The 16,901-nt window shown below is 44.1% G+C and overlaps 1 protein-coding gene and 1 non-coding gene across 6 annotated transcripts in view; both read left to right on the top strand.

Moving 5' to 3' along the window:
• The window catches only part of LOC104001655 (putative uncharacterized protein encoded by LINC00596), a 169,737-nt gene that overhangs the window by 72,785 nt on the left and 80,051 nt on the right, over positions 1–16,901 (top strand). For all 5 annotated transcript variants that reach the window (XR_008538329.2, XR_001708546.3, XM_063786984.1 and 2 more), the window contains one exon: positions 6,814–6,931. Coding sequence is in view for 3 of the 5 variants with exons in the window: in XM_063786984.1 (XP_063643054.1) it covers positions 6,814–6,931 (118 nt within the window). In the remaining 2 variants the exon portion in view is untranslated. The remainder of the gene's footprint in view (positions 1–6,813; positions 6,932–16,901) is intronic.
• On the top strand, positions 12,982–13,122 carry LOC112205199 (U4 spliceosomal RNA). Its single transcript, XR_002939037.1, has one exon. It is a non-coding gene; the product is annotated as a U4 spliceosomal RNA (small nuclear RNA).

The following is a 16,901-nucleotide window of genomic DNA, read 5'->3' as shown; positions in this document are numbered from 1 at the left end:
GAGATTCCCAGATCTAATTATTTTGTTTCTTCAAGAAACATATAAATCTTATGCTCTGTTAATTACATAGAAATAAATGATACCAACAAATTCAATCTATACAGTTAGCACAGCCTCACCATTTGGACCTGATATATAAAAAACAAAAATATCAAACTATAGAACAATTTTATGTGCAAATACATATGAGAAATTTGTAATGGAAAAAAATAAGAAAATTAAACTCAATTATATTCAGTTGATCAATCTCTACTTAACTGATTCACCAGATTAAGAAAAGTTCATCATTTTGTCTATAAAACATTGACTTCTGTCCACAGAAGGATGAATCCTTATGGCTAATTTGCCCTCATGTTCCCTGGCAGTTCAGTTCCTATAATAATAGGTTTCCAAACAAGTTTATGTCAATTGTATTTGTTAATATATTTATGGAATCTAATTAAATATTTATGTAAACTGATGAAATACGAACATGGAAAAAGAATTGTTCCTATGAAAACTAAATTGAATGTATCAGATGAACTCAATACAAGTGATCCATTAAAAATTAAATTAGGTGAGAATGAGACAACTGTAAAATTTGGGAAGAAGTCACAAAACTCTAGAATCCTGTACATTTTTTTTTTTTTTTTTTCCTGAGACAGAGTCTTGCTCTGTCACCCAGGCTGGAGTGCAGTGGCGTGATCTCGGCTCACTGCAACCTCCGCCTCCCAGGTTCAAGCAATTCTCCTGCCTCAGCCTCCTGAGTGGCTGAGACTACAGGCGCGTGCCACCATATATGACTAATTTTTTGTATGTTTAGTAGAGACGGGGTTTCACCGTGTTAGCCAGGATGGTCTCGATCTCTTGACGTCGTGATCCACCTGCCTCAGCCTCCCAAAGAGCTGAGATTACAGACATAAGCCACCACGCCCAGCGAATCCTGTACTTATTTTAAGAGCAAGTTGAAATTATTTTCTTTAAAGAAGCTAAATCGGAAATAACGATGCATTAGGGGTTTCATTTAGGTAAGAAAGATTATACAGAATTCTAATTAGGAAACTGATACTCAAAGAAAAGTTATTAGTTAGTTTCAAAACTAGTTAGGACAATGCTAGTTTTGGTTATACTAGACAAACCCCTAAATCTCAATGGCTTAATACAATTAGCACTTTTCTTAGTTACATCAAATCTAAAATGGGTTCCTGGTGGATAGGCATCAGGTTACTTCTACCTTTTGGCTCTGACATTTTCAACATATGGCTTCCAAGGTGGCCATGCTGTAATGCATTAAGCCACAGAAGGAAAGAAAGCACGAAGTCTACCATGTCGAAGTTCTCATGGGTGGGTCAAGCCTAGGAAGTGATCACATCACTTGGGTTCACATTTCAAGGGCTATAACTTAGGCATGTGGTTATAGCTAACTGCAGGCAAGATGGGGAATGTGGTTTCACCATGTGCCCAGGAAGAAGTGGAAACAAAGAATACAGGTTGAACATTCCTTTATTTATTTATTTTTTTGAGACGAAATTTTGCTCTTGTTGTCCAGCTGTAGTGCAATGGTGCAGTCTTGGCTCACTGCAGCCTCCGCCTCTGAGGTTCAAGCAATTCTCCTGCCTCAGCCTCCCAAGTAGCTGGGATTACAGGGGCCCACCACTATGTCTGGCTAATTTTTGTATTTTTAGTAGAGATAGGATTTCACCATGTAGGCCAGGCTGGTCTCGAACTCCTGACCTCAGGTAATCTGCACACCTTGGCCTCCCAAATTGCTGGGATTAGAGGCGTAACCACTGCGCTTGGTCAGGTTGAGCATTTCTAATCTGAAAATTTGAAATCTGAAATGCTCCAAAATTTGAAATTTTTGAGTGTCAACATGATGATACAAATGGAAAATTCCATGCATAAGTACTTAACATAAACTTTGTTTCATACACAACGTTATTTAAAATATTGTATAAAATTATCATCAGGTTATGTGTGTAAAGTATACATATAGATTAAAAGAAGGAGGTCATGCGCTTCAATATTTTTATTTAGCAAGAAATAAGGATTGTCTTTGTGTCAGCATTTATAGCAAGAAATATAAACTAAGCTTGTGTTTAGACTGGGGTCCCATCATCAAGGTATGCCATTATATGTTTGCAGATATTCCAATATCCAAAAAGTTCCAAAATCCAAAATTTTGGAATTTTGGTCCCAAGCATTTTGGATAAGAGATACTCAATCTGTAATAATCCTTCCCCCAACTTGGCAAATCAATGTTGTCTTACATGTTTTAAGTTAGAACAAAATTTTTAAAGTATGTGTATTTTTAATGATTCCTCACTTTGTCAAGCATCTTTCAGAGCAGAGTGTTATAGTATAGTGAATAAAAGCATGGCTTCTGGAGCCAGAATTCTTGAGTTCAAATCCCAGCTCTTCTAGATGTTAAGCTTTGAACAAATTATTTAACCTTTCTGTGCCTTAATTTTCTTATCTCTAAAACGGGGATGGTAATAGTTTTAGGGGTGTTAACATCTATAAAACTTAGAATAGTGTCTAGACACATGGTAATTACTCGGTAAAAATGTTAGCTATTGTTATTATTATTATTCTTTTTTTGAGACGGAGTCTCACTTGGTCACCCAGGCTGGAGTGCAGTGGCATGATCTCGGCTCACTGCAACCTCCACCTCCCAGGTTCAAGCGATTCTTCTGCCTCAACCTCCCAAGTAGCTGGGATTACAGGCATGTGCCACATCGCCCGGCTAGTTTTTGTATTTTTAGTACAGACGGAGTTTCACCATATTGGCCAGGCTGGTCTTGAACTCCTGACCTCGTGATCCGCCCGCCTTGGCCTCCCAAAGTGTTAGGATTACAGGCGTGAGCCACTGCGCCCGGCTGCTATTGTTATTATTTTTATTTTTTGAGGCAAGCTCTCACTCTGTTGCCCAGGCTGTAGTGCAGTGGCACAATCATAGCCCTCTGTAACCTCCAACTCTTGGGTTCAAGTGATTCTCCTCCTTCAGCCTCCGAAGTAGCTAGGACTACAGGTGCACAGTACCACACCTGGATAATTTTGAAATTTTTTTGTAGAGATGGGGTCTCACTATGTTGCCCAGGCTTGTCTTGAATTCCTGGCCTCAAGCAATTCTCTCACTTCAGCCTCCCCAAGTGCTGGGATTACAAGTGTGAGCCACCAGCCCCAGCCTAATGAAAGCTTCTATTAAACTTTGAAAAAATCGGTGTCTTAGAGGTACTACTGAATATGCTGTAGATGAAAAAGAAAAAAACACAACAAAACCCAAAAGCCAAACCTTACTCAAACTAGCTTAATAATAAAGGATAATTCCTGGTACATATAAGGATGATATTAAAAATATTTAACAGCCACTACAGCATAGGTATTAACCAATTAGAGTAGGCATCTGAGTAATAAGAATGATGTGAATATAAATCATTCTGTTATAAAGATACATGCACATGTATGTTCATTGCAGCACTATTCACAATAGCAAAGACATGGAATCAACCCAAATGCCCATCAGTGATAGACTGTATAAAGAAAATGTGGTACATGTGTACCATGGAATACTATGCAACCATAAAAAGGAACGAGATTATGTCCTTTGCAGGGACGTGGATGAAGCTGGAAGCCATTATCCTCAGCAAACTAATGCAGGAATAGAAAACCAAATACTGCATGTTCTCACTTATAAATGGGAGCTGAACAATGAGAATACATGGACATAGGGAGGGGAACAACACACACTGGGGCCTGTCGGGGGAGGGGGAGGGGTGAGAGAAGGGCATCAGGAAACATAGCTAATGCATGACGGGCTTAATACCTAGGGGATGGCACACATTTACCTGTGTATCAAACCTGCACATCCTGCACATGTACCCCGGAACTTAAAATAAAATTAAAAAAAAAAAAAAGAATGATGTCACCCATGGATGACAGGGATGGCTATTCCAGTGTGTACTGCTCAGTATATCTTCTTGGCTTCATGGAACTAAAATATCCAGTAGTAGGGTCCCCTCAGGTGAGGCTTGATCTGGTAGCTCCATAATATTATGCCAAAAACTATTTATTATCTGCCCTGTCTTCTTTGCTATGACTTTCATCCTAAACCGAGTCCCCAGGTTGGCTGCCAGTGGCTTCTGAGGTTGTGTGCTTCAATATTTTTATTTAGCAAGAAGTAGGGATTGTCTCTCTGTGTCAGCATTTATAGCAAGAATCTTGAGATTTCCCCTGATTAGAATGATTTGGGTCACAAGCTCACGCTTGTACCAACCGTGTTGATGAGGGCCATGACTTGGTTGGTCAAGGTCTATGTCCTACCTGGAGTTGGGGGTCTAATCAACTTTTCTGGTACCACTTGGATCCCCAAACAAGCATTAGGATACTACAGGGAAGGGGCGAGTGTGGATACTGAGGAAACAATCAACAAATATTCTCTATATTAATGCAAAATATGTTATCAATAGATCTAACAAGAAAAACTACATGATGATCTTATTGGATTAAAAGACATTCTATATAATAATTATTTTATGAATTAAAGAGTAAAATATTAATATCTCCAAAGAAAAGTGCGCAAAGTGTATAAATCGATCACTGAAAGAATACAACTGGTCAATAAAAATGTAAAAAAGCGCATATAAGTTAGTAATCAAAGAAATGAAAGTAAAAATGTTTATTTCTGCTTTTTGCTTAATCAAATGGCTAAATTTTATGCAGGGAGTATAATTGTCCCACATAACCCAGTGAGCTTATCTGGGTGGCCTGGCCAAAGGGTAATTAGGACTCGGGGTCTTGCCCTTCTCTCAGTTGGAGGGGCAGTGCCCAAGCTCGTCTTCTCATGTAACTGGTGCTTTCATTCCCTGCCGAGGGTGTGTTGGCAATGGGCTGAAACATCCTACAGGCTCCAGAGTCCCTAGGTGCTGAGTGTCTGGCATTCTAAATAACTCTTGTAAATAGCAGGCAACCCTAAACCACACTGCTTGGTATACTGATAAGGCTGTTCTCTCATGCTTATCATAGAAGAAGGAAGAGCCAGCCAACATCCCTGGTATGCCTCTTTATAGATTACAGGATCAACTGTGGGGGGCTTTTGTCAAGCTGAACCTGGCCTTGAAAATTTCTTCTTTTTCCAATTAAGCTGATTCCCTAGCTCATAGCATGTGATATGAGATTTCACCCAAACCCTAGGGAATATTGTACACAAAATAAATATTAAAAAAAATGATATACTGGGGCAGGCGCAGTGGCTCACGCTTGTAATCCCAGCATTTTGGGAGGCCGAGGCAGGTGGATCACCTGAGATCAGGAGTTCGAGACCAGCCTGGTCAACATGGTGAAACCCCGTCTCTACTGAAAATAGAAAACTTAGCTGGGTGCGGTGGCAGGCACCTGTAATCTCAGCTACTTCGGAGGCTGAGGCAGGAGAGTCGCTTGAACCTAGGAGGCAGAGGTTGTAGTGAGTCAGTATCGTGCCATTGCCCTCCAGCCTGGGTGACAGAGTGAGACTCCATCTCAAAAAAAAAAAAAAAAAAAAAAAAAGATATACTGAATGATGATGAAATACAGGTGATGGATATTCTCATCTTGTCTGTTAGTCTAAAACTAATTGCAACCTTTTGCAGAAACAATTTATAATATGTTTAAAGGACTTTCAGCATATCACTTTTAAAAAAATACACTCATTAAATAGTAGATTGATCACTATGGTCAATAATGTCATCCAGATTCCAAGGAAACTCAACAAAAGTATGTAACATTGTACAGGAAATATTTTGGCTCTAAGATTAGAGTAAAAAATGTGTAATATTCTATTTCCTTCCCCTGGAGATTCTAGAAATTAGACACTCGCATTGTTATTGGTAAACTAGGTTAAAAACCTAGTGAATAACAAAAAAATCTGTCACTTGATGATTATGATTTTAATAGCAACCTTTAAAATATACATCTGGGCCCATCATCTGGCTTCAAGGACTAAAACTGTAACTTAAACATACAGTATAATGTGGTTCTGAACAGTGAGGCCATCTGGTGGCCGTCTGGAAATTTTCTGACACCCCGTGTCTGCATTCCTGACACTAAACCCCGTCTGGCCTTGAAAGTGAAGCTGCTGCACGGTTGTGAGAACCTGTGGTATTTCCTGAACTAAATCTTCTGGAATGAGTCCAAGATTTAACTGCCAAATCCAAATTCCATTATATGTGAGGTGGTTAGTGTTGCAGAAGGGTTTCATGCTATATGGCTAGTCCGTGTCCAGCCCGTCACCTGTTCACAGACAGGCTTGTCTATAAATTGCCTTGTTGCAGTGGAAGGTCTTAAAACAAAAGATTCTGCTGCAAACATATAACATGGAGTTATATGAACCGAAGCAGGGCCATATGGGAAGGGCAATATTCAGAAATATATTTCTGAACCTTCCTTGTCTCAGTTTTTTGTGGATTACTTATAAAGAATATGGTCAGTTTCCAGAACACATATTAACCCCTGTGTGGGTAAAATAATAATGTTGTCAAGATGTGGTGAAGCACAGTTGAGTCCTGTTTTCTGAGAATCTCTTTTTCCCTGGACAAAGCTCTAGATAGAGATGATAATGTACTTGAGTTGTGTAATTATGACTTGAGTAGTGATAAGTAAATGTATCTTTGCTTAACAAAGATACATAAGTACTTGGAATATTGCCTTGACAATTTTATCTCTTCATGCTGCAAATTCACAACTCCTACTTGACTCTATCAATTAACTTTATAAATGTAACCTCTTTTCAATCGTTCTTAAATGTGAGATGTAATTTTCCTTTTTAATTCTCAACTTGTCTCTTTCTTTTTGAGACAGGGTCTCACTCTGTTGCCCAGGCTGCAGTGCAATGGCATGACCACGGCTCACTGCAGCCTTGGACTCCTGGACTCAAGCAATTCTTCTACCTCAGCCTCTTGAATAGCTGGGACCACAGGTATGTGCCACCATGCCTGGCTAATTTTTTTTTATTATTTGTAGAGGCAGGGTCTCACTATATTGTGCAGGCTGGTCTCCATCTCCTGGGTTAAAGTAATCCTCCTGCCTCAGCCTCTCTGTCATGCTCAGGGCCAGGTTCCAGCCCCAGCTGAGGGCTGAGGGGTATGGGTGGATGTGGGCAGGAAAGTGGAAGAACACTCAAGAGACAGCAGGTAGATGAGACATGGCTTTATTCAGCAGCCCCTCACAGGGTCAGTGTTACATTTATACCTACACAGACATTAGTGACTGAGAGCCAGGTGGGGAGCTTCTCTATGTTGTGTCTACATGGCTATGATTGTATGAGACATGGGAGTGTGCGCGTGCACCCTAATCCCTCTGAGTCATTTAGGCTGTTTACCTTGGCCTATGCCTGCTGCCCTATGCCTGCTTGGCTGCAGCACAGCCATGTTCCTTACACTCCATCCTCTAGGCCAAGGGGATCCTCTTGGTGGGGACCTGTGCACATATGGCAGTACCCTGGACCCATAGGCCACAGCAACCACACAGAGAGCAACAACCTACCAGGAATATCCTGCTATGCTACTTATGATTATGAGAGCCCAACATAGGCCAGAGCCCAAAAGACGCCCACCATCTCTGCAGGGGGTCATCAGTAAGGTGCTCAATTGCCTTAATCTCCTATGACACCCCTTGCAAAGCTGCCATTACATTCCAGTGGTTTTCAGGGATAAATGTACAACATTGTGTCCCTACAAGGCACAGGGGCCACCTATGTCCTTGCATGTCTAAGGCTATGTCTAAGGCCATCGTGTTTTGCAGCACCACCTTCCTGACCTGGTCAACTTCATTAGTTAACAAAAGGAGAGCAACTTGGGTGTAATTCAGGGCCCCAGCTGTGTGCTCTGCAAAGGCTGTAACCTGCTTTTCCAAAGTAATGACACCTGCTCCAGGGATAAGTATTGCTAAGGGATAAAACCACCAGGGGGTGCCCTGCACTCAGAAAAAGTGGGAATGCAGTGCCTCCCAATTATGTGGGCGACTAGGCAATGTGGGAAGCATGATGGCAGGCACATAAGGCCACCCCCAGGTACAACGTCCAGTCCAATTGGCTGGCAGATTTGGCCATCCTGTGTCCCCACAGACCCATAAATTCCCAGGGGGCACAAAGTCCATGGGGGCCCGGCCTTGGTAAGGTCGCTTGTTCCTCCACACCCTTGGTGTGGTGACACATGTTTTATTTGCACAAACCTCAGCAGGCAACCATCCTACAGTGACATTACCCCAGTGCTTCTCTATACATCATGGTACCTGCAATGGGGGCACTATGTGTTTCCCATTAACCAGCCCCATTCATCATGGACACTGCGAATCAGCCAGGGGGCAGGCTCGCCATGGGGTTTGCGATGCCCCCATCCAAAGCCCACTGTGTTGCATCCCACGCATTGTCTGTGGGACCTCAAGTCTCTAGCTATGTCCGGTTCTTCACAGAAGCTGGATGCACATGCCAGGGCCAGCTGTCTGCAGCTGCTGCTGGAAGGGCGGTGCAGATCCAACAGTTGGAGACATTGGTCACCTCAGCGTAGGTGTGGGCCCAGTCTACGATGCTGTTGGAGCCACCAATCTACCACTGGAATGACAAAACAGGCACAGGAACTAACAGGGCAAGTCACATCCCTCAGGCAACATACAGGCTAACTTTTCATCTCTGGATAACGATGCAGCCACCAAGGGCTTCTGCCCTGGGTGATGAAACCACACCTTCTCAGCTCCCCGTGGTTCTTTTGGGTCTTGTACTTGTGCCAAAGTCACAGGAGAGCTCACAACAGGCCACACAGACAGTACATATATCCCCCCGAGGAGGGTCCCTTCCCTGGCTGTTCCCCTATGATGGTCAATCGTAGAGGCTACACATTAAATACCCAAGGAGTAACATGTAAGTCATACCGCAGGCCCTCCCCTAAGGGCTTGGAGGTTCCATGGCTGACACCAGGATTTCTGTTCCCCTGTCTTCAGGAGCACTGGGGCAGGCAACAATAGATTATTATTTGTCCCCATACTTGGCCGGAGGAGGTCATCCTAGATGTGTATAGATGGACAGGCATGGCGGCATGGTGTAACAGTGCCTCCACCAGGGCTGGGCCGCCTTTCCGTGGCAACTCATTCAAAATTTGAAGCACCAGGTCCAACCTTGAACTCCAGCCCCGCAAAGATGGGGGAGTAACATGCTACCGTAACCCGTTCTTCAAGAGTCCATTATATCGCTCAATCAGTGGCTTGTGGGTTATAAGGAACATGAAACACCCATCATATGTCCATCTGTAGTGCCCACTGTTATACCTGCTGTCCAGTGAAACTTGTTCCCCTATCACTTTCAACGGCCAGGGGTTGGCCATATAGAGCACATAAGTATTGCAGGGTTCAAATGGTGTGTTGCTGGTTAGCCACCCTGCAAGGGTAGGCAAACAACAAGCCAGAGGCTGTGTCTACAGCCGTCAGTGCATATGTGTAGCCCTGCGCTTTTGGAAGTGGCCCAATGTAATCTATTTGCCATCTGGTCAAGGGCATCCATCCTACCGTCACTCGCTGTGTTACAGTGGGCAGCTGTCTCCGTCTGGGGTATGCCTGGGCGCATGCCTGGCACTTCCGGCAGGCCTCCAAAGTGTCCTGCGAAGGCAAAGACAGACCCCAGTACCTACTGACCTGTTACATCAGTTCAGTACATCAGTTCAGAAACTGTCCCAGTTTCCTGTGTAGCCACAAAGCTACATCTTGTATAGGTGCCGACTCTAACCATCAGACCTTGGCTAAGGCATCCGCCTCAACATTACAGGGGGTGGCCAAAGGCACATGACCTGACACATAATAGTTACATCTTTCTGATGACCTATTTCCCAGAGGTCTTGCCACATCGCTTAGCCCCAAATGGGCCGATGGCCTACAAGCCAATTCAGCAGCCCCTCACAGGGTCAGCGTTACATTTATACCCTACACAAACAATAGTAGCTGAGAGCCAGGTGGGGAGCTTCTCTGTGTTGTGTCTACTACCTCAGCCAGTAGTCACTTCATATATGCGGTGCCCCATATATGGGGGTGCTAAAAGCACTCTAGCCAAAAGCACTCGGGGACGCTGAGCCCAGCACAAGATCCCTCATGTGGGAGGTAAAACGTTCTGGCCCCTGGATATTCAGATAAAACATAGCCTGTCACCTGCCCATCTCCCAGAGTACTTGCACCAAATCAGAATATGATTGCCATTTACTCACAATTTTTGGTATCTCTCTGGCATCATTCCAAACAGTCCATATGGCTGCCATCAGCCACTCTATTAATGTCCACATCTTGCCCGTGTGCCAATGATTGGCACAGCTGCAGTGTCTGACGAAGGGAGGAATGAGCTGTAATAGAGGCCAGCTTCTCCATCTCCGAGGCAGAGCAAGAAATGCTATCAGCCCCCTCATACCAAAAACGGAGTAGCCAGGCTGGCAGGGGCTCCCCTGGGCGCTGCCAACACTGTTTACTCAACTCCTGCAACTCAGTGGGGGTATAAGCAGTATAAGAAGTGTGTTCCACCACTGTTGTGGGGGGTCCTGGGCTCTCCCCTGGGGTGCCATCGGCTCCTCATGTTCTACCTTCTGACGGATCACAGGGCGAGCCCGCAGTGGAGGAGCCCCCTCCTCCTTAGCATCAGACCCAACAGAAGTGTCTGACTGGGATGACTGGCTGAAGATCGCACTAACAGCCATTGCTAACTCCTGCTCCAGGCTGTTTATCTGGGCCTCCAAGCACCCTGCTTGTGCCTGCAGGTCCCCCACCCCCAGGTCCTGGTCTAAGCTGTGCACTTGGGCCCCCAGGCACGTGGCTTGTGCCGGGAGGTCCCTTACCTGTGGGACTGAGCATGTACTCTGCCTAGTGCAGTCAGAAATGCTCATCCGACTCCGCCAGCGAAGGTGCATTCCTTCTTGGTGCTGTGAGCTTCCAGCTGCTTCAGTGCCTTCTCCACACTCGCAGGAGACCCGTTACTGCCTCCCATATTTCCACTGGGGCCCATCCAAGCAGCACCTCTGCCACTGGGTACCACAGCCCATGCTGCGGCCACATAGCAGACCTGGGATTCTCAAAGGCTGAAGACTCACTCACCTCATCCTGCCGACTTCGCCAATTGTCGTGCTCAGGGTCAGGTTCCAGCCCCAGCTGAGGGCTGAGGGGAGTGAGTGGATGTGGGGCAGGGAGCTGGAAGAACACTCGAGAGACAGCAGGTAGTTGAGACATAGCTTTATTCAGCAGCCCCTCACAGGGTCAGTGTTACATTTATACCTACACAGGCAATAGTGGCTGAGAGCCAGGTGGGGAGCTTCTCTATGTTGTGTCTACATGGCTATGATTATATGAGACATGGGAGTGTGTGCGTGCGCCCCAATCCTGCTGAGTCTTCTAGGCTGTTTTCCTCGGTCTATGCCTGCTGCCCTATGCCTGCTTGGCTGCAGCACAGCCATGTTCCTTACACCTCCAAAGTGCTGGGATTACATGCATCAGCCACCATGCCTGGCTTCAATTTCTCTAACTTTTCTGTTTTTTCTCCTCCAAATCAAAATCTAAAATTTTCCTCTAGACTAGAGAAACAAAAACCAAAAATCATATTTTGAGCCAAGTGTTTTCCTTCTCCTTTCAATCACTTAAGCTTCCTCAGACTATCTTTTTGAGTTGGAATACTGCTTGAAGAAGTGTGTGAAATATGAAACAAACGCAGACCTATTCTTCGGCAACTTTGAGCTTGTGCAGGGAGACAGATTAAGGGAACTGGAAGAAAAACAAAGACCAAAGAGAATTGGAATGCATAGTGAATCTGCCTGAAAAATTTATCACAGACTGTAGACATTGCACTGTAATATTAACAGCCTATACTTGTCTGGCGATTTCCAGTTTCTAAAGTGCTTTTATGTCCATTACCTTGAGACCACCCTAAAGAGAAGGGCAGGACAGGCATTGCTTTGTTTTTACGAAGAAGAGCTTAGGAGAGACTGAATGCTTAGCATGCAGCAACTCACCATGTGCAACTCACCCTGTCAACATGGGAACTAGCATTTAAACCTGGCTCTGCTGGCCCCAAGTCCTAGCCTTTTTCTGCCTTACCACAAACTCCACCTACTTGGGTTACCCTGGAAAGGCGCCTGGTGTCCACACCCCTCTTCTAGTAAGACTCAAGGCTGTTGACTTGCATTCCTGGGCCGCCTGCAGGCCCACGCCCCCACCATCTGCATACTATAAATGCTTTCTTCATGGAAGAACTCCAGACAGGGAAATATTTTGGTACTGGTCTGAATTAAATACCAAAGCCTTATTTGTAATTTCTGCTTAGGCAATGACACGTAAGGGATTCCAAAGGGCGACAAGTGTGAGTCCATTTGGCATTCCTTCTTTGGGCAATGGGGAAGGAGATGGCAAGTCAAGGGAAGTTAGAGTTATCCAGCCCCGACTAAGTCCAGCTGCCAGGGCTTAAGATGAATTGACAGTCAGAGGAAGAACTAGCAGAGAGCTCTGAATCAGATTTCAGTGGTTCCACCTCAAATGGGAGTTTCTCATTGGTCTGGCAAGAGCCGTGGCTGGATTTAAAGTGAAACTGAGCCATGGACCCTGGGGGACAGCGCAGGATATTACAAATGACAGCTGCTTGTCTCAATAGCAACATCTGGTCAAGAGGCCTGATCCATGACCCTTGGTGTGTGAAGCATGGGGATGTATTGACATCCGGGTTTGAGTATCTGAGGAAAGCTGTTTTAGAGCAGAGCAGAGACTCAAAGCGTTGGTTCTCATTCATTACTAGTCTTCTGATTTTGAATCAGGCACATGGCTTCTCTAAGCCTCAGTTTGCTAATCTGTAAACAGGAGAGTAATAGTACTTGCCTCTCAGGTTCTTTTTTTTCTTTTGTCAAAAGCATTTTATAAGCTACAAAGGGGTCTAGAAATGTAGTTTATTACAATCGTTGTTACTTACAGGTCTGAATTTCCTGCAGGAAAAGGGGATAGAAAAGTATAAGAAATAATGGTAGCTTTGCACAGTGGCAGTATGGTAGCCCATGAGGTTTATCCGAGGCCCGATTATGGCTAGTTGAAAACATTTCCCAATACCCTGCCATGATGATTTAAAATATAGTCGGCATGGGCAATTTTTGCAGTCTGTATTGAAATTGAACCGAAAAAAAAAAAAGGAAGGAAATAAGGAAATAAGGGGAGGAACTGAAGAACAGAAAAAGGAGCAGAGATAACATCCTTTACATTAATTTTTTAAGTGTTTTTAGGCACCTAGAGCTGTGCTAAGAGCTATAAAAATAAGGTTCAGAGATGTCACTGTAGATTCAAGGCCTTTGCACGAAATGATGCAAAGCTGATAAGGAATGGGGTAGAGATGGGATTTGGGGAGGACAGGAGTAACATTAATGGAGCATCTATGACCTCCAAGGCATTGCTGAGGATGCCATTATCTCAAGTAAGGCTTTGCATAGAGTATGCACCAGCCTCATTTTAAGGAGGAGGAAACCAAGACTCAGAGACATTGAGCAAATTGCTCAAGGTCACATGGCTAGTAAGTGATAGAGATAGGACTTGTCTGCCTCTAAAGCACATCCTCATATGCAGACAAATGAGTCAATATAGAAAAGTATAAATTGGGTAATTCATAGGACATGTTATTAAAAAGGTGAAGGCTGAGAGAGAAAAAGAAAGCCCTGGCAGCATGGTGATTGACTTCAGTCCTGTTGGCCTGGGACTTTCCCCATTTTAGAGTGAAAAGTCCTGTATCCTGGGAAGCCTCTCAGTCCCCGACAATCTGGGATGGTTGGTCACCCTACAGCTGATAGCTAATTGCTGGCTTATTTGCTACCAGTTGGGTCATGCTCTTGCCTTGGTGAACACAGGCAGAATGTTCATATCAGATGAGGACTTTCAAGGATGTGATGGAACAAGACAAAAACAAGACAACTCTGTAATTATGCCTGAACAGAGATAAAAACAGACACTGTATAACTGCAAAAATGACCAAATACCCCCCTCTCCTGGCTAATGGGAGTGACTACTGCTTCTTCTTCAATCATAACTCTATCCCTACCTCTTTTTTTTTTTTTTTTTTTGAGATGGAGTGCAGTGGCACGATCTCAGCTCACTGCAACCTCCGCCTCCTGGGTTCAAGCGAGTCTCCTGCCTAGCCTCCCGAGTAGCTGGGAATACAGGTGCATGCCACCATGCCTGGCTAGTTTTTGTATTTTTATTTTTATTTTTTTTTTAGTAGAGACAAGGTTTCATCATGTTGGCCAGGCTGGTCTCGAACTTCTGACCTTGTGATCCACCTGCCTCGGCCTCCCAAAGTGCTGGGATTACATGGGATTGCAGGTGTGAGCCACCGCGCCTGGCCAACTCTAGCTCTACTTCTATCCTCCTGCCCACTAAATAAAAATGAAGATAATCATTAAATTTCTGTATGTTATATCTGACAGCTTCCATCCCGCACAGATCCCCCAGTTCCTTGAGTGCTCCCTGAAATCAGCTAACATACTGATTCAGCTGAAATCAGCTAACACTCCCATAACAAGCCCTTTCTAATACCCTCTTTCTGAGACACTTCATGGATCCTCATGGTGTGAGCGGATCTCACCATGAAAAGCAAACCCAATTCTGTTTCACATCAGATGCGTTCCTGGAGGGTCTTTGACTTGAGGGCATTGATGGGGCTTACACAAGGGCAGTGTGTGAAGAGTGGCCACCCCTAGCTTGTGGTGTTATAATTTTCTGTTTCTGGGCTAGCTAGACCAGATGCTTCTTTAAAGCAGAATCTCATGCTAAAAATAACTAGCATTTTTTGAGGGTTCTCACTTGCCAGGCACTGTACTAGGCTCTCTCCATGGACTGACCCATTTAATGCTCATCTGCACTTTGCAAAGTAGGTGCAATTATTCTTCTCGTATCATGGATGCAGAAGAGGTATCTGTATAAAACTACAGAAATTGCTCAGAGTAAGTGGCAGAGTCAGGATGACTCTAGAACCCTGCTGACACCCACCAAACATTCAGGGTTTGGGGGATGAATCAATGGCCAACGTGTCTTCAAATGAGTCACAGAAGGTCCTGGACTAATGATAAGACTAAGTCCTCCTACTCTGGTTCAGGCATAGTTTTGAACACTGGACATGTATTCACTCACTTGACCCTCACAACAACCCCATGCAGTCAGTATTATTATTACTCCCAATTTACAGATAAGAAAAACTAAGGCCCAAAGGTGTATATAAAACATTTATTTAGCATTATAATGAATGAAATGCTTTTGTATTTTCTTTTTCTTTCTTCACAACAGCCCTATGAAGTATTGTATTTGATATAATCTAAGATGCCATCAATTATAAGAAACACCATTGTGATTTTATGTGCCATCAAGAAAAAAACCCAACAATTACATTTATAAGAAGTCCTTGAATTGTATCCAGTTTTCAGAGACACTAAAATGAGAGGAAGAATGCATTTTAGAATTGATGAAATGGAATAGGTATTATTTATCCCCATTGTACAGATGCAGAACCTGAGCCTCTGAAATGAGTGCATTTCTCAAAGTCACAAAATTGGCAAAAAAGGGACTTGGATCTAGGTCCATAAAATATGCTTTTTCTTCAGAGTTATTCTGAATGTTATGGGTATCTTTGATCTCTGAATTTGAAGGAGGGCTTATTGAGTGTGTCTGGCTCATTGGCACTCCTGAGGCAGAACACTTTTTAGGCAAGGGAGTACTACCTGTGCTGTTCAAATTATGTCTTGTGGGTGGCCAACTACCTCATCTGAATGCAGGTGAGCTTTTCTTCTTTGCTGGCCCCTGCCAGCTTGTGGGAACCCTCACCCTGGCCCCAGTCCCTTTGCTTGTGTTCTCAAGCCGTTTGCAACCTGTTTGCAAGGCCTGCCATGCTCTCCCCAGAAAAGCCTAAATTACGTAGATAATAAACCTTTTCATATTCTTTTGGTATACGTGTGGCTTTATCAGTCTTGACATCCAGACCAAATTTCGAGTGGAGGTCCCTCCTGCTTCTGCAGAGTGGTTACAACTGGTCCCTAAGAAAAACTCAATGGAAGGCCACATCATTTAAAAGCCATTTAAAATTCTTTTAACAGAGAAAATATTAACCATATCTTCCTAGCTATTTTTAAAACGAAGAGAGGTCGTGCTGTCAGCTTCCAAGTTTAATTGAAAGTCTGTGGACACCTCTCAATGGTACTTCACTATGCTTTCCTCACAAGATCCAAAGGAGAGCTGGTGGAAGGATGGCAGTGAGTGGCTTGGCCATCCTGCATGGGCCAGCACATGTGAGGATAAAGGCCAGAAAGGAAAAGACCTTCCATATTGTCAGTCAGAAGAGGCAAGGCTAAGAGAATCTGGATGGCTTTAAAAGGTCCTTCTGGAGTGAACGAGAGATGGAATATATAAATCAGACAGAAAAAGGATAAAATACAAAAAAGATAAATTAGAGGGAAAGAGATTTTGAAATTGGAAGGAAAATAGGTAAATTAGAAAGAAAAAGAAGAGGCTGGGTGCGGTGGCTCACGCCTGTAATCCCAGCACTTTGGGAGGCTGAGGCAGGCGGATCACGAGGTCAGGAGATAGAGACCGTCCTGGCTAACACGGTGAAACCCCGTCTCTACTAAAAATACAAAAAAATAGCCGGGTGTGGTGGCGGGCGCCTGTAGTCCCAGCTACTCGGGAGGCTGAGGCAGGAGAATGGCGTGAACCCGGGAGGCGGAGCTTGCAGTGAGCTGAGATCGCGCCACTGCACTCCAGCCTGGGTGACAGAGCGAGATTCCGTCTCAAAAAAAAAAAAAAAAAAAAAGAAGAATGAAAAACTATACTGAATTAGCAGAGAAACGTGGCACATTGAGAAATGGAAAGAGAAATAAAAAAAGGAGTAATGGACAAGGAGAAGACGGTAACCAAGA

The sequence above is a fragment of the Pan troglodytes genome, chromosome 10 (genome assembly GCF_028858775.2).
Source record: "Pan troglodytes isolate AG18354 chromosome 10, NHGRI_mPanTro3-v2.0_pri, whole genome shotgun sequence".
NCBI lineage: Eukaryota > Metazoa > Chordata > Mammalia > Primates > Hominidae > Pan > Pan troglodytes.
Note: the sequence above shows the minus strand (reverse complement) of the source record. Positions and strands in the feature narration are given on the sequence as shown.